General features: G+C 38.7%; 1 protein-coding gene across 2 annotated transcripts in view; it reads right to left on the bottom strand.

Moving 5' to 3' along the window:
- Positions 1-18,630, bottom strand: part of LOC109039877 (regulator of G-protein signaling 7) — an 88,933-nt gene that overhangs the window by 8,698 nt on the left and 61,605 nt on the right. For both annotated transcript variants that reach the window (XM_019055583.2, XM_019055582.2), the window contains exons 10-15: positions 16,931-17,004; positions 16,082-16,211; positions 15,087-15,308; positions 13,972-14,217; positions 9,406-9,819; positions 6,640-6,954 (exon numbers count right to left, since the gene is read on the bottom strand). In XM_019055583.2, coding sequence (XP_018911128.2) covers positions 6,640-6,954; positions 9,406-9,819; positions 13,972-14,217; positions 15,087-15,308; positions 16,082-16,211; positions 16,931-17,004 — 1,401 coding nt within the window. The remainder of the gene's footprint in view (positions 1-6,639; positions 6,955-9,405; positions 9,820-13,971; positions 14,218-15,086; positions 15,309-16,081; positions 16,212-16,930; positions 17,005-18,630) is intronic.

Genomic DNA, 18,630 nt, shown 5'->3' with positions numbered 1-18,630 from the left:
CTCTCAGTATAAAGGGACTCTACGCAGTTCAAGTAACAATACTCCTCGTCAAATCAGTTCACGCAATTCTAGACCGCGACAGAAGAATGCCTGACGTCACTTTTGCATGCGAAGTAAATGCAAAAAGCACGATCGTCACCAAACACCTTCTGTCGCAGTCTCCCAGTTAGACGACAATATTCATAAAATATTTTAATTTTAACATTTTCAGATTTTAAAAATATTTTAAAAATATCTCGAAAATATTTTGTGAGAATATTAATTCAATATTTTTTTTTAAAAAAAAGAAGTTAATAATATTGTTGGTCTAACTAGGAAAAGTGCGTAAATTATTTGACGTGAACTCTGATGTGATGCGGCAAAATTGAGGAGCAATATTTCAATGGAGACAGAGAGGAGAAGGGCAGTGATTTGCAGTAATGTACTTATTTGCTGCATGGAGGTACGGACAAATGATTCAAAACAAAAGGGACTATGTCGGTACGCCTACTTTTCTCAGCGGCGTTAAAGTCTCTGAAGTAATTTCTGCATGTTGCCGTCTCGGCGATCCATCGTGTGGTTCAGCATGATCAATTTTGTGAATAATAATGTCTAAATGCGTCAAACAACTCGGGCATATTTGGCAACAATGAAATGTGGCTACGTTCTCTCGGGAGAGAAACGACAAATTCAGCTAATTTTTGAGGGAAAGTCTCCGTTTGTGTTCAAGGAGGAGTTGCTTTTTGGGCCTTTTCCGGCCCCACCTGGATTTTGCTAAATGTTTCATATTTTCAAAGTACTAGTCTTAGGTAGACTCTGTGCCAAATATTAGACCGATCGGAGCCCATGCAAGGGCGCAGCAGCGCCTCAAACCCAAAATCCTGGAATCGAAAAACAATTATTTTCGTCGACTTTTTCGACTGTTATCACTCTTCCAGCACATGATTCTTATGTATTTTTTTGCGTACTTTTCGTTTCTGGCCTTTTTAAAGGCCTCCGATAAATTTTAAGGGGCCTTATGGCCCATTGTTGCCATTTTTGGCCCATTTTTAGGGGTTTTTTCCATTTAACACATTCAAAACTCAATTTAATCCAAAAACTGTGTACATTTTTGAAAAGTACGTAAAAAAATGAATAAAAAATGTTCAGTAAAATTTTTTCCTATGTTGCCAAATTTCCGAGAAAATTGGTCCCAAAGTGTCAAAAACGGCAAAAAATCGATAAATCGCCGCGTCTAAGGTTCAAGAAAGTGGAGTACATTTTTCATACTGTACCAGATAACAGCTCTTATCCATTCATACAACATACTAAAATATCATAGTTGTACCTGGATTCCCACGATGTGAAAATTGACCGAGATGTCGATTTTAGCGGCCTTTTTATACTTGAAGGCAGCTCTTTTGAATGTTTTTCGACCTTAGTCACCCTCTATGGGTGTGTACTATATGTATTTTTCTACGTACTTTTCATATCTGGCCATAAAAATGGCTTCCTGTGAATTTTAAAAGGCCTAACGGTCCATTGTTGCCAATTTTCACCAATTTTTAGGGGTTTTTTCAAGTTTACGTGTGTGAAACTTAATTTAATCTAGAAACCGTGTACAATTTCGGAAAGAACGTAAAAAAATACATAGGAATGTGATTTGTACCTTTTCCCTACGTTGCCAAATTTTCGAGAAAAATCGTCCTGAAGCGTCAAAAATGCCAAAAATTGGATTAATCATCACGTCGGAAGTTCCAGGAAGTGAATTTCAAGTTTTTTTTCACTACAAATAACGTATCGAAAATGGAAAATTGCAATGCATCTCAAGGAACATGTAATGGCGTAGATGAACGTGACAAAACGGGCCCTCAAGGTGCTTTTACTTTATCATTCACTCCAGTTCACCTCTTTATTCCTGTAACCTCGAGATAATCCTTGGTTCTCAAGATGCTTGCTACAAGCCAAATATACCGAAGAACAGAAAATGCGTGGAGAAAGTGTCCCACGATCCACATGAATGTCATAATTCACTTCCTGGAACTTCCGACAAGATGATTAATCCAATTTTTGGCATTTTTGACGCTTCAGGACGATTTTTCTCGAAAATTTGGCAACGTAGGGAAAAGGTACAAATCACATTCCTATGTATTTTTAGCGGCTCTGGTGCTTGCACTAGAGCTGCTATTCCGGACGGTCCCAGCTGGGGAGTATCAATGCAGCATGTTACATTGTAGAGACCGCGCGTTGGTTGATGGGAATCGGCGCCATTTTCGGCTATGTTCCTTGTCATGACTTTATTTTATTGCATACTGTTTTATTGTTAGTCAATGCTATGTTGTGTATTGTATTTTTGGAATCATGGTGATACAGTCAACAATTCAAAACTTGTTTGTGCTTTTATCTCGTGATGGAAAAAATGTACTTTACGTTCAAAATTTGAAAATTTGAATTTTAAAGTTTTCGCGGTTAAGGAAGCTTTAACCACTGGGTTGGAGCTTCCTAGTCATTTACTCGATATCAGCTGATAGCAAACAAAGGTTACCAGGGAAACCGTAAACGTCTAACAACTATCGTGGCCATTGGGGCGATTATTGAAATGATATCGACTTTATGTCGCCGCTTACGACAGGACATAGCCCTATCTTAACTGTGTAATATATCGCAATTCGATATTGTTTTGATTTTTAAAAGGAGCAATTCATTCATACAGTTCCGATTAGTTTTGGCGAACGGGCCCTTAGCCTGCTTAGTACGTATAATCCCAAAACGCAGGAAAATAGATTGTAGGAAAATATTTGCATCGGAAAATCGTAACAATTTTCCCCTAGATGTCTTCCATTCCGGGTACATATTTATTGAAAACGGCGACTTTTTCAACAGTCCTATTTTTATCTACAACATCTAAGTGGCCCTTCATAATCATTTAATTTTGGCCCCTGGCCAGAAAAAGGTTCGGAAATTGCAGTGATTTTGCCGAAAATGCTGAAGTAAGTAAATTTGGGCATTTTTTTTCCTTCTTCAAACTCTGTGGAGAAGCACTTCTCCTCCAGTACATCTATTTTTTTACTTATCTCTCGCAAGGTACATTTACAGAAGGTGTGTTCCAGTATTAACAGTTCAGATTCGTTGTTTTTTTATTATAACGCTTATTTCGGAAAGCAATTATTACATTGTTCAATTCTACTGACTTTCAACACTCGATTATACTCCCGGCAAATTCTGCAGCAGCGTTTCAAATGTTGACTCTAATGCTTCCAACAGCCATCCGATGTCTAAGAGTTTATTCCTAGATTTAGGGATTTTCCGGAATTTCCAGGGATTTAGGGATTTTTCAGGAAATCTAGGGATTTTTTTTTGATGAGGTAAAGTTACCAAAAATCAACTTTTTAACCTCAATTCTAGCTTCGACAATCGAAAACATTTTTTTCATCTATATTTTGTAGGCCTTTTTGGCAACACTATTTTCCCCGCAAATAAGCCGGAAATTAAAACGATTGCGTCCTTCGATGTACTTGACATTCAACTGCATTCAACCTGTTAATAATAAGAAATCAACTAATATTCTTTCATTTTATTGGTCTGGATTAGCACTGCTTTCAGAGAGCGCCAAAATTCAAACGAGCCAATCAGATTTAAATATTGCAAATCGCTACATCGAATGACATCATGATTCTTCATAAAAAAATGGCGCTTTTTGCAAAATCTAGGGATTTTTTAAGTATATTTGAGCAAATCTGGGGATTTAGGGATTTTTAGCGAAATCTAGGCATTTTTTTTCTTCCCCGCTAGGGATTTAATATCGGAAGACTGGCTTCCAGTATCGCAGCGTTGATCGTCGCTGATGTCGAAATGGAACCTAATGCCGGACTTACTGTAACACCTCCATTCCTCAATTCCGGTGAGGAATACGTCTCTACCCTTAACTCAATATAAATATACAAATTGATAAGTGAGTGCTTTAGTCTCCTGAAAACAGAATTGCGAAACTTAAAATTGGAGAAAAATGATGAGTAAATGAAAAAATGGAACCAATTGATGGGATATGTCGCATGCCATTCTGACACAAAATATGGCGTCTATCGAATCACCTTAACTAAATAAAATAACCAAATTTTCAACTCTCAAACTATCAACTATCAACTATCAAAATTCAAACTATCAAAATTTCCAACAATGACAAAAATGATTGTAATATACCTATAATGTAATGAAATATACACGCTCTAATCATTTAATTTGTATTACCTTTATGTTATGTACCTACATATTATACTATTTTTATAATAAATTTTGCCAACATGCTTTTCAATTCAGTCTACAACATTTCATTCCGACGTGGCAATAATGATTTATAATGCCCCTAAACATTAAAATGAATTACAATAGTAATGCCGCATTATAATGTCGTATTATACATCGCAACGATTCATGTCCTACTGATTATTGATTATTGTAAGATGAATTCTGTTTTCTCTGATTGTATGTTTCATATACGTGCGAAGCAAGTACGGGTCACTAGAAACGTGGTTCGTACGGGTGGCTGATGAAATTGATCTTCGAATACCTTTTGATGAGCTAGGGAAATGGAACCATCTGCATCTCATGGACAATAAATAGTTGCCGTAATTAAGGTCATCCCGTGATTAAGGTGCCGTGATTTAAGTCATAAATTCTTCATCTAATTCTTGATTCATCTCCAAAATGTCTGCTAAAGCTTTCATGCGCTTCTCCTTGTATGCATGAATGAGCAAATTGGGTATCGAACAAGCGGACACTTTTTGAAAATTTAGATGATTCTGGACAATATCGTACAGAAGTCCACGAGCTGCAGATAGAACCATTACCTCTAGCTCATCAAAAGTTATTCGAAGATCATTCAACAACCTCTTTGACAAGTTGCAAAAACTTTTCGTTAACAATAGTGTCACACGGTACTAGGAATATTTACTATTTAACGAACCTTATATTTCCCTGACTCAGTCCTAAATTATAGAAGTATGCGTTACTTTTCCAGCAATCCAAAAAAACAATTATACAAAAAACCAATACCTACACTTTCAGATATAAAAATGCAAATTTTTTGCAGCCTCGCTAAACGACTTATCAACCAGAGATTTTTTAGGAAGCGGACCTCCAAAGAGCTTTCAAAATTAAAAGTATACAACAAGTGATAATGCCATGTATTCGCCATATCAAAGCCCAATACACATTTATACACCGGCTACGTAAATCTGCTAAGTTACAAAACATGAATCGACAGTTGTCGGATTGTACATCAATGACAAAATGTGTCTAGGCCCTCATTCTTGACTACAACTACTGCCCCCAGAGCCGCTCTCCGACGCCAATGCGTTGGAGCTTCCTGCTTGTTTTACGTTCTTTCCGAAATTGTACACGGTTTCTAGATTAAATTAAGTTTCACACACGTAAACTTGAAAAAAACCCCTAAAAATTGGTGAAAATTGGCAACAATGGACCGTTAGGCCTTTTAAAATTCACAGGAAGCCATTTTTATGGCCAGATATGAAAAGTACGTAGAAAAATACATATAGTACACACCCATAGAGGGTGACTAAGGTCGAAAAACATTCAAAAGAGCTGCCTTCAAGTATAAAAAGGCCGCTAAAATCGACATCTCGGTCAATTTTCACATCGTGGGAATCCAGGTACAACTATGATATTTTAGTACGTTGTATGAATGGATAAGAGCTGTTATCTGGTACAGTATGAAAAATGTACTCCACTTTCTTGAACCTTAGACGCGGCGATTTATCGATTTTTTGCCGTTTTTGACACTTTGGGACCAATTTTCTCGGAAATTTGGCAACATAGGAAAAAATTTTACTGAACATTTTTTATTCATTTTTTTACGTACTTTTCAAAAATGTACACAGTTTTTGGATTTAAATTGAGTTTTGAATGTGTTAAATGGAAAAAACCCCTAAAAATGGGCCAAAAATGGCAACAATGGGCCATAAGGCCCCTTAAAATTTATCGGAGGCCTTTAAAAAGGCCAGAAACGAAAAGTACGCAAAAAAATACATAAGAATCATGTGCTGGAAGAGTGATAACAGTCGAAAAAGTCGACGAAAATAATTGTTTTTCGATTCCAGGATTTTGGGTTTGAGGCGCTGCTGCGCCCTTGCATGGGCTCCGATCGGTCTAATATTTGGCACAAAGTCTACCTAAGACTAGTACTTTGAAAATATGAAACATTTAGCAAAATCCAGGTGGGGCCGGAAAAGGCCCAAAACGCAACTCCTCCTTTGTGTTGCATTTTACCACCATGGCGCAAAGGACGTGAATCATGCACAACGTTCTATGCTTGTTTACATTTGAACCAAGGGTTCAATATTATATGGAATCGTCACCTTCCAGGCAAAGTATCACAAGCGCCATGCGACGTTTAAAAATTTCGCCGCATTATATTTTTTTACAGAGAAATTGTTCAACGAAGCTGTCCGAAAATTACACCGAATTTTCCTTGTGCTGCCGATAAAATTTAGTGAAATTTTCGAACAGATTCAACCAACAATTTCTCAGTAAAAAAATAAAATGGCGGCGGAAATTTTTAAACGTCGCATGGCGCTTGTGATACTTTGCCTGGAAGGTGACGGAATGACGTAGCCACTAAATCAGTCTACATAAGAAAATGGAAGAAGAATAAAAGGAGCTTACTCGTCTTCCCAGGGACAGACATCGCTGTCACTCTTCTTGAGCGCTTTGTCCTTGTTCTCACACTTGGAGTGAGGCTCCTCAGTCAGTCTCTCCTTACCCTGCGTCTCTTTATCCTTCTCGCCGACCTTCTCCTTCCCCTCTTTCGTCTCCTTCTCAACCGCCTTCTCCTTCTCCTTCTCCTTCTCCTTCTCCTTCTCCTTCTCGGTCTCCCCAGAGGTCTCCTCCACGTCTTGGGCGGAGCTCACGCTGATCGAAGGCGGCTTGCAGGCCAGGGGCCTCCGCCCACTGCACCCGGGACTCAAACTCGTTACGGACCTGAAAACATAGCATGGGGTTTTTAGTCCTTCCAACTGTAATGTAGTCTATGTGGGCGAAAAGAGGGCTGAGGGTGTGTCCCCTCCGAAAATCTTCTCGGCTCCTCTCGGGCTGGGAATGTGAGGGATTTTGCAAAATAAGTTTATGATATATCTTTATAAGTCTTTAAGGTGATTCGATGGACGTCATTTTTCGTGTCACAACGACATGCGATATATCGCATCAATTGGTTCCATTTTTTCAGCTACTCGTCATTTTTCTCCAATTTTGAGATCGCAATTCTGTTGTCAGGAGACTAAAGCACTCACTTACCAATTTTAACAAAGAAATTCAACGTAATAAAGGCGTGGTTTTTTCAGAGAGAAAACATCGCATTCGATACCGATATCGAAACTGCACTCGCATGCGATATTTTCTCTCTAAAAAAACCACACATTATATTTTCCTTCACTACATATATGTATTCATCAATTAAAATGAGAATAATCCATATAGAGTGTGCAAACATTTCAAAGTCATGAGTTGAACAACGCTGACTCCACGAGATTAAATATTAGAGCCTAACACAAAGCGGAGGCAATGCGTGAAGTATCCCTGTTAGGTTTGTAGGCGCCAATGCGCGTTTCGCGCTGGCTGCCCGCCCGTCGCGCCGCGCCACAGCGTACCACGGCGCTTGAAGCAACTATGCACAGTATCGTACGAAATTGAAAGCGCTCCAACATATTAGGAATGGAAGGCATCCTTCAAAAGTACGGAGCTTTCCTCGCAAAAGATATCAAGATACTACAGCCCAAAAAGAGAGCGGTAGTCCAAAAACTTAGTAAGTCCTAGCATCCGTAATTAGTAATGTTTAGCATACACTTTATCGTCAGGCTGTTGCTTAATCGCCATCGGCTATAAAGGCTATAAGAAATTGTGGTGCCGGCTATAGAAGCTATTGGAAATCTTACAGTCGGCTGTAGGTCTATGGTTTTTTGGAACACAGATTCTACTGCCAATGTTTACCAGGGTGAGCAAAGGGGCCGAACTCCGGCCTTATTCTTCGCTATTTTCTTATTGAATTGATGTATCTACGGGGTTGATATCGCTGTTTACACATGTAATACACACCGAATCCTACTATTTGTACATGCAAAATCGAGTTTTAATGTTGATGAGTCGATATATCGATCGGTGATATCGATTTTTAACATTTCTATACGGAAAATCGACGATTATTTGAGATTTAAATTGTTCATTTTTGATTCATGGATGACTAAATGCACCATATATGACTGTAGTACACCGACACCTAAGTATTTTTTTCTTATAGAATCGATTTTTAACGTTAACGAGTCGACATATCAATCGATTATATCGAATTTTTGCGATTTCTTAGGGACATAAATGATATATTGGTATTGAAATTAGTAAATCGTCAAATTGCAATTACAATAACATCGATATAGTAAAGGTTCCTTTAGTGAAGAAATTCAAGGCACGACCTCAGTTTGCAACGCCTTCAAATCCAGCGATACTCTCCGCTATGCCAAGGAGTTAGTTTAGTTGCTTAACCAAACCAAACCCAACGAAGATTATTGATTACGTTTAACGAACTCGCGAGTTTGCTAGCTGGTACCATGCAATCAAATAGAGGGGAACACTTATGTTTGAATTCAAAGCATTATAATCACCACTTCCTACATCGTATTTTCACTTTAAAATGTTTTAATTTGTTGATTCAACACGAATAGATTGCATTTTGCCGGCGATTGCTAATTGCCAGCGACATCACGGAGAAAAAAAACTCGTGCGAGGGACCCGAAGTTTAGGTCATATGGATCTCTGAAGTTTTCGGATTGAGCATCTGAACACTTTAGGTCTAGCTGTCGAGGTTCGGATCACACGTCTGAAACTTCAGTTCTTACATCTGAAGTACTTCAGATGTGAGAGCCGAAGTTTTTCGGATGTGAAAACCGAAGTACTTCAGATGCAAGAACTGAAGTTTCAGATGTGTGATCCGAACCTCAGCAGCTGGACCTAAAGCGTTCGGATGCTCAATCCGAAAACTTCAGAGATCCGTATGACCTAAACTTCGAGTCCCACGTACGAAGTTTTTTTCTCCGTACATATCAATAGAGTCCCTTTATGCTAAGAGTCAAGACAATTCGGCTCATGGATGTCACAAACGGGAATAAAGATTACACAAATTGAACGTTTTTCGTAATCTTTGATCGGCTCATTCTCAAATTCCTTTCTCCGTTCCTTCTCTCATTCCGTTTGTTCCTTGTCGAACCCGAAATTCCTCGGTCCATTCCAGATTATAATCTTTGCAATTGGTGAATATGTAATCTTTATTCCCGTTCGTGACACTGTGAAGGCCTAAAATCCGGTTAACCAATCAGAAATGGATTCGCACTGTCTTGACTCTCAGTATAAAGGGACTCTACATATCAATAGTTTGATCGTTACCTGCGAGGTTCGTGGGAGTGTTCCTGGGCGGCCTGGAGGAAGGGCTCGGGCTCGGGCTGGGAGGTCTTGCAGGCGCCGATGATGTCTTCGGCGGAGGCGGACGAGGAGGAGGCGGAGGGGCGGGCGGCGGGGCGGGCGGGGGCGGCGGTGGTGGAGAGGCGCCGGAGCCGCTGCTCGCAGGAGCGGAACTTGTCGCCGAGGTCGCCGCCGGCCAGGAGGCTCACGTCCGAGGAGGAGGAGCCCGAGTCGGGGTCCAGCTGGGTCGAGTGCTTCCGGAGGGGGCCCGCGCCGGCCTCCCACAGGGTCGCAGGGATCGAGGCCCGCGACGTCCCCGCCCCCGCACCCGCCCCGGCCGTGTCCCACGGGCACACGTTGTCGCTCTCCGGACGCGCGTCGTCGGACTCCCCGTGCTCGCTGCAACAGACGAGCATCGTTCGTGCGTCACACAGTGGATCCAGTCAATACTGCCTTGCTAAGGAAAAACGCCGTATGAACCTTCAGGCGTTGCCAAATTTCCTTTGATAAAATACGAATTTCCTGGTAAAATTATGAATATTTTCCTTTCGATTTTTCAGATAATTTTGTAAACAATTTCATCTAAAGTTCCTGAAAATTTCAAGGAAAAATATTCATAGCTTTCCCCAAAAATAAATTTTTTATCGGAGGAAATTTGGCAACTCTCGAATGTTCATACGGCGTTTTTCCTTAGCTCGGCAGAATAGGTGAGCTTGGACAAAATTCCCAAACTTTAAACGCATTTCAGTGGTGTATGCAGGATAAGGTTCTGGGAGGGACAAACCTCCCGCCGGGGGGTCTGGAGGGTATGGAATGCTGCCGTGATAGCGAAGAGAGCCGTAAGTGCAAAAATGAAGTTTTGAGAAAACGGGCTCGGAAGCTTCTGACCGGAAAATTTTATTGAGAGAAGCCTCCGTTCTTTGTGAAATTGCCACTAATCGTCTGAAAGACTCCTAGAAATCGTTTGGATGATTAAAAATCGACTGATTTTATTTAATTACATAAAAAGGCTATTTTTTATTTTCATGCTAGGTTATTGTCAGGCAAGAATAAGGTTGAATAAAGCACCTACGGCTGTCTTGAAAAAAACTATGTAATTTTTTGTGCACTTACGGCTTTTTCATACGTCTCGTTTTCATTAAATTAGGATGAATTTTGCTGTTTTAGCTGTCTCAGTAATTTCATCTAAAAGAGTTTAGACGAATTTTGAAGAAAACTCGATTTCGAAAATTTTGCACTTACGGCTCTCTTCGCTATCACGGCAGAATGCCCCCCCCCCAGGTGCAGCGGGGGGTCCAGGATTTTAACCCCGTAAACCCCACTTTTTAACAATTTCTGTCATGAAAAGTGATAAGAGGCTCTCCACTATTTTTCCCCAACCCCCTCACTGTAACTTGGATTGAAATTCACGAAAGAATTAATTATATTTATGTTAATTGATTTATTTTCCACTACACTGAGTGTATTTCTTCAACGACAGCATGCATCAATGGCTTTGAGATTGATCAAAACTTGTGGAATTGCGATAATAATTTTGTATGCCCCGACACTTTTCTGCGTGCATCTTTCTACTTCCGAATGAAATAAACTGTCTGTCAATTCATGAACGTGTTCCATTTCATGATAGGCAAAAAAAAGATAAGAAAATGAAAATAAATACCAGGAGACTGTTTTATGCAAACTTGCCTCTGCCTTGCCTGCAACTATTACAGAGCAATTTCCCTATGTATCATTAGCATACAACTGTACAAAATACAACTAAGAGAAATTTGTAACTTACATAACCCGTGCAAGTCTTTAAAGCGAGTTCCATCCTATTACCTGTGAAATAATTCATCAACTCATTTCTCGATTCATTTTGACTCAAGTCAAACTTTCATTTGAAAGTGAACGACATTCGATGGAGTTCTATCGGTTTTATCGATATAAATTATATTATCGAATGCGTTAAATCAACACAACTCCCAGCGTTTGATAAAGACATAAAACTCCTGAAATTTCCAAGTCGCAAGGAGCATATAAAACTTAGGCACTAGTTATGTGCACAAAACTAGATCGAACGAATGAAAAACTACATTACACATGGAATCAAACTCGAAAAGAAAAATACAAACTCGTTTTAGAATTCTAGAGGTAAACGATGAAGAAACAAAAGAGAAAATTAATATTTTTTATGAAATAGTCCCAATACAGTTCGCCTCAAATTTGGTCCTCAAAAACGAGGTGTGTCTCCTCGGTCCAAAGTAGAGCTCATTTTTGGAAATTTTTCACTCATACAACAAAAAACGAACTCATTTACTTTCCTTGGTGAGGCTAAATTGCTATCATCAAAAGTTGCCTCCTATGCTACTTGCTTTCCCTCAATTTAAAGACATTCAACTAACTCCAGAAAACGTATTTTATTTATTTCATACTCGACAATTCATTACTTTAAGGAACAAAGGCCACAATACATACAAAAGAAGCTAAGAAGAAGAAGAAGAAAATTGAAGAAACACTAATGACTTCAAAAGCTACCTGTATCTCTCACGTCACATACACGCTCTCAAACCTATCTGCTCATATCATCTGATCACTGATTTTGTCACATTGCACAAGACGTAAGTGAATAATATAGACTACTGGAGAGAAATGTATTCTGAGACCAAGCTTCCTTCCAGATTTTTCAAATAATTAAACTTTTTCATTTAGTTTTTAATTCTCCAGACGAATAAAGAGTAAAATGCTTCAGTCACGTGACAACATCGAAGAAAACCACACAGAAGGAGTTCATGAAATTCTTTTGAACACTTACTAATTAGACCACAATGCTGGATTTGTTGAAGGCATGTCACCCCTGAAACAAATGTCTTTTTAACATGTGTTCTTTTCAAATAATTTGTGCTCTCAATAGTTACCTCTCGCATTCTTTTGAGAATCCATACTTAAAATAAGGAATGAAAGAAATACGCTGTTTATTCTATACTATCAACCCACACGCCAAAAAGTCACACTCACTCGGGAAATTGTACAAGAAAAGCCAAATAAGCTGCAAACCATGGGGAATTTATCTTACATTTATGTCATCCTCCTACCTGCAAAAACATGCAAATAAGCAGATTTCGGCCAGTAGCCAAGGTAAAGTGGTGGAGGAAGGTATGCAACTAAGTATTTTATCGTGAGTCTTTCTAATCGTATGATATGGTACATGAAAGGTAAATGTCTACTTTTTGGATTAAAACTAGGGTGAGATCCTAGGGGTGAGAGGATACACAAAGCAGCAGCGAGGCATGAATGATCGTTATCGATATTTCCCCATTTGAAGCTATGGCAAAGAATCGATTATTAAGGTGTTCGTTGCGAACACCCTGTTAATCGATCCTTTTCCATATTTTCAAGTGGCAAATCAATTGATACATCGCAAAACACGCGACGGAACTGGCATAAAGTGAAAATTGTTCGACAGCACTTTTTTGTGATGCGTAGATGAATTGTTTAGCACTATAGTCTATGCGTGTGAGATAAAGGCAAACCATACGAGGAAAAAGTGTAAAATTACGGTGCTTTTTAGCAAGGGACTTTTTCTACGGTATTTCTACAGTCGAAGTGAAAAAGAAAATTGAACTTGAAAAAAAAAAAAAAAAAAAAAAAAAAAAAATTGACACATTCGAAAGTCGACAGACCATTTTTGTCATAACGAGTGTCGTTATAGAGAGAGAGAGAGAGTGAGTCTGAGTGATGTACGTGGCTAATAAAGTCACGTGGGTCTCTGAATCATATTGGAATTGAACTTACATTTCAACTTACAGAGAAAACATTTTGTCAAAAAAAACGGTGAATGACATTCGTCGATCATCACGATAGTGGGATACTGAACAGTAACGCCAAGGAGGCGCCTTCAAACAGGGAAGGTATGCAACAAACTAGCTCCGGTGCTGGTTTAGTTGTATGTTGGGTTTGAACCTAACGACGACGCTCCTCCGGGGCACATTTTGAGTCGGTATTGTCCAGTGCTGTATTCTGCCGTGCTTAAGAAAAACGCCGTATGAACATTCGAGAGTTGCCAAATTTCTCCGGATGAAAAGTGTAGTGTTGAGGAATGTTGCGCATATTTTTTATTGAAATTTTCAGTTATTTCAGATTAAATTGCATAAAAAATTGTCTGGAAAATTTGAATAAAAATATCCACAATTTTTGCGGTGAATTCTTTTTTATCGAAGGAAATATGGCAACGTCTTATGGCTCATACGGCGTTCCTCCTCAGCACGGTAGTATTCGGGTGACTGGTTCTCAACTTCGCCATTTTATCTTGGTAATTCTACCACAGTCGATAAAAAATATTGGCGTTTTTACCGGGGTCCAGTAAAATTACCGAGAAAGTCGATAATTCTACCGAGATTTCTCGGTGAAATTACCAATTCCATAAATGGTAATTTTACCAAGAAAAAACTGGGATCAAATAGAACCCTGAATTCTTGGTAATTTTACCCTATTCTTAGTAAATACACCGAGATTTTTTTTCAGTGTATCGTGTTTCCCAAAGGTAAATAATTTGAAAAACTGGGTGCTCACCTGTAGGGGACCTCGGTGAGATTAGACTGGCTGTGGGAGTGGGAAACTTTGGTGGGTCCGGTGCCAAGCTCGGTGGCCGAACCGGTGAGGCTTCGATCGCTGCCTCTTCGTTTGCTCGTGGACATGGCGCCGAAGCCGCTCTGCGACTGCCCACTCGCCGCCGCTGCCGTCTGCAGACCAGCCGAAGCCGCCGTCGCTGCGCTGGACGAGGCTTTCTTCTTCACCGGACCGCCGAACCCGAAAAAACTTCACCAACAAAAACATCAACATTATTTTGCTTTTCACGTCAATATAAAGGTGGTTTCAGGATAACTGGAATAGTTTTGTCGCCGTAACAGACAACACATTTTTCTGTCATATTTTTAGTAGTAATGATAATCACTCGAATTTTTTTGCATGTATCTACACAGGGTTATGTGTTATACCGCTTTTCAAAGATTTATCGCTTTACTTTTCAATTTTAAAATATAAATGGCCGAAAATGTGCTGTCTGTTACGCTGAATTTTTACCGCGTAACAGACAGCACATTTTCAGAATTGACATAATGTTAATTGAGAAGTGGAGCAATAAATCATTAGAAAGCGTCATAATACGTAACCTTTTGAAGATTAATGCGAAAAAATTCGAGTGATCATCATTTCTACTATAAAAATATGACTGAAAAATGTGTTGTCTGTTACGGCGACAAAACTATTCCAAGTTATCGTGAAACCACCCATAACGGGCTCCTAAGCTTTGAGTGAATTTCGACTCGCAAACCGATGTCGTCACCATCCGCCTAAAGTGTCACAAGCACCATGCGACGCTTCACAATTTCCGCCACCATTTTATTTTTTTACGGAGAAATTGTTGGTTGAATCTGTTTAAAAATTTCAATCAATTTTATCGGCAGTTTAGTGACCCATGAGCCGATTTACAGAATTCGTCAAAATTTTGACACTAACTTTATTTTCGTCATTTTTTCCTCAAATTTAACAAAAATCGTACATGGAAATTCTTAGAAGGATCTTCGAATCCGTGCATTCTGCACAATGCTTACGTTCTTTCCTTCTCTCTATCTTTCCCTATGAGATCTTTTGACAGTCTACGTATCCCAGAATGGAAGCTGTCTTACCGTTTTTTAGTGGAAGGTTGGATTGCATTGCTGAGTACTGCTTTATAATGATCAGATCTAATGAACCTTGGATAACAGTCTTTTTTCAATAACAAAGTATAAACATGTTCCGCTGCTGAGTCGAACGTGAACCTCGAAGGATTTTTCATCTCCTCTAAAGTCTTCTCCATTGTTTTCCCGTCTATGTTGATCTCGCAAGGAGCACCGGCTTCTAAAAATTCTCTGGAGGAAAAGAAAAACTGGATTAGTGCTTCACATATTTGTTCATGCCTAGACATGCTTGGTACATTTTGATTTTTAAACTGTTTTATTACATAAAACCACAGTTTGTCGTTCCTCCCACAAAAGAATGTAACTACATTTCAATGTTGCCAAATTTCTCCTCGTAAATTGCATTTTTACATAGATAATCTTAGGCATTTTTTACTGAAACTTTCATTGGTTTTTCCTCTGATCCCATGCAAAAATCAGACAAATTTTGGACTCAAATTTCGCAAGTACATTCTCGTGAAAAATAGAATTGTTTGAGTCAATTTCGCAACCTTTGATTACAGTTACGTTCCTTCGTTTGGGAGACAACGAGTCATGTGATCATCCATAGGAAACTTTAGCCAAAGTGAGTTTTTTTTAGTTGGATCGAAAAGTTGGAATACTCTCTTTAGTGTCCAGAAAAATGATTTTCTAATGCTTCGGTATATTTTTGCCCCAGTACAGTTCGTAAAGTTGAAAAGTTACAGACGTATAATTACGTGAAAATTTCGTGCCCTGAAGATAACAGATTCAAATTTTGAATTATTTTTCCTCCAAAAATCCGCTCTCTAGACTGAAAACGTAAAAGGGCATAGCTCTAGTTTATTCTGACATTGTTTGTCGTTTTTTGTCCCACATATCATAATCGCGAGACTAAACTCATTCAATGGTTTGCTTTTTTTCCATTCTAATTGAAAAAATTACCTGGCTCTAATAATTGCAAAGAAACTTAATTTGCGACTCACTCATAAATTTGTTTGACTTTCTTCGGAATTTGAGACTGAGCGCTTCTCCTGAGGTCTTTCACGGCTGCCCAAAACTTGATATTTTCATGATTGTACTCCTTCTTCAGGTAAACCGTAAACTCGTGCAGACCTAGAATAATATAAAATCGTTTTTTATCGCTGCTTATAAAAGGACTTAGGTTGGGTAGTACACTGCAGGACAGTAATAAACCTATTAATCTCAAGAGAAATGATGATGATGGAGGAATAAATGATCAGACCAATCAGCAGTGTTTTCATAAAATGATAAATATAAATAAGGTAGAAATCATATTGCAGGGTAAACTTTCATGAAATTGCAATCATTTCATTTTTTTAAACTACGGCTTTAAGAATCAACCCACCCCGATACAGTACATTTAAATTTTGACATATCGACGGTGTAAGTCGGCAATCACATAACTCGGTTTGCGACGTCGCAGACTTCCTGTCATACTTCATTTTTTAAATGGAAAACTACTCAACGGCAATTCTTTAAAACTGTCATGACTTTTCTTCTCAATGCGAAAAAAATTCTGCAAAAACTTCAAGAAATAATGTTAATTGGTTCTCCTTCAAAAAAATGACGCAGAGGCGGAGATTTTTAAACACCGCAAACGAGTTATGTGATTGCTGACTTTCACCGTCGATGTATGACTAAACTGGGAAAGATGTTTTCACAGAATGTTCTTGCATTAGATTTTAAACATCAAAGAAATATTTAAGAGCTTTGGTTGATAAGTTTTTAATTTTTAAGAAAATATAAATGTCCTAAATGTTCAAAAAAATATTAATGAGGGATGATATTGAATCGAGAGAGAAGATACAAACCTGTTTCATCGCTTACTAAATCCTCCATCGACAAGGCCCACCTTCGAACTCTCTTTTCCGTTGGAACATCCACCCTGAAATAAGATAAAAATATTATTATTTCGACTTTTTATCTTGAGTACTCTGCAGCGAATATATATCGCACTTAAACTGATTGAATTTACCTAGTTTCCAAAGAATTGAACAATCAGAAAAGTTGGCGAATTCGCCAACGTGCGTCAAACTTTGGTACAAATTCTAAGTCTTACATTGAGTTTTAAAGTACGTTGTCAAAATCAGCAACACTTTGCCTAAAAGATTAAAGCGTCGAAACGCAATCGGTTCGTAATTGAACTATGTCTAGTGACTATTTATTTCCACTAGAATGCGCGTTTACTCTTCTTCAGGGCCGGATTAAGGGGGTGGCCACATGGGCCGCGGCCCATGGCGGCAAATCAAGGGGGCAGCAAACCCTTAATTTTCAGTGAAATATGTCAACGTTACAATGACTTTTTACAAAATTTAGTCTGATAAAATATGGGCATGATTTGATTGTTTATTGAAGGAAACGTGACAATCGTGAGCATATTGAGTTGTTAGAAAATAAAAACACCTTTAATATTAAAATGTGTCAGCGTTAAATAGATTTTTAATTGTCTAGTTGAAGATCGACATGGTTAAAGTGCTTGAACGAATCAGTTTTTTTTTCTTATAAAGTACCTAGCAACGTCGAAATTATAACATAAAATGGTTGAATCTTTAGCATATAATTCATAATTTACATTTATATTTTATAATTTAACATAATACAGAGATGGCGCTTACGAACAAAAAAAGTAGAATTTTTCAAGAAACTTGGCGCCGTCTTAATGATACAATACTAATTCAAATTTGATAAATAAATCCATTATTTGAATGATTCTTCAACGTCACAGTGATAATGAAGTGAGTGCATCATTCGGAAAAACCTGTGGTGTGCCGTATTAAAACTACATATAAATGCTTGAATTTCTGAGGAGATACTGCAACGTCGCAATAATTTAACATCCACTTTTCGGAAATACTGCAACGTCGCAATGAATGTAAATTGAATTCCTAACGCCAAACTCATTCATATGCAAAGACAACACCTTGCCCAAAACACGGTGAGCGACTTCACTTATGGCGATGGTGAGCAACACGCCACTGAAACGCCTTCAAATAGGATGGGTAGGCAACAAACTGTCTTCGGTGCTGGTTTAGTTGTATGTTAGGTTTGAACCTAACTACGTTTCTTCGAGGCAGAATTTGAGTGTGTACCGTCTCGTGCTGTGCTCGGAAAATTGGTTCTGATCGTGACTAACGTGTGAGATCTTCTCGTGCGCCTCTTTTGAGCCAATCGCTCGTCCTCAATTACTTTTCTAGGAAAAATTCAGCTTGTTTTATGCTTCTTATTATAACTTTTATCATTGTTGCGTTGCATAGGTCGAAAATGAAACTAATCTTATGATGCGACATTGCACACTTCTAATTAGAATATAAATATGTATATCAACGTATTTTTACGACGTGTGCTTCTATAACAAAAAAAGTTTGCGAAACGATTAAAGCGTCGAAACGCGATCGATTCGTAATGAACTATGTCTATTGACTATTCATTTCCACTAGTATGCGCGTCTACTCTTCTTCAGGGCCGGATTAAGGGGGTGGCCACATGGGCCGCGGCCCATGGCGGCAAATCA

Source organism: Bemisia tabaci, chromosome 5 (assembly GCF_918797505.1).
Source record: "Bemisia tabaci chromosome 5, PGI_BMITA_v3".
Lineage (NCBI taxonomy): Eukaryota > Metazoa > Arthropoda > Insecta > Hemiptera > Aleyrodidae > Bemisia > Bemisia tabaci.
This window is presented reverse-complemented; position numbering and strand designations above follow the sequence as displayed.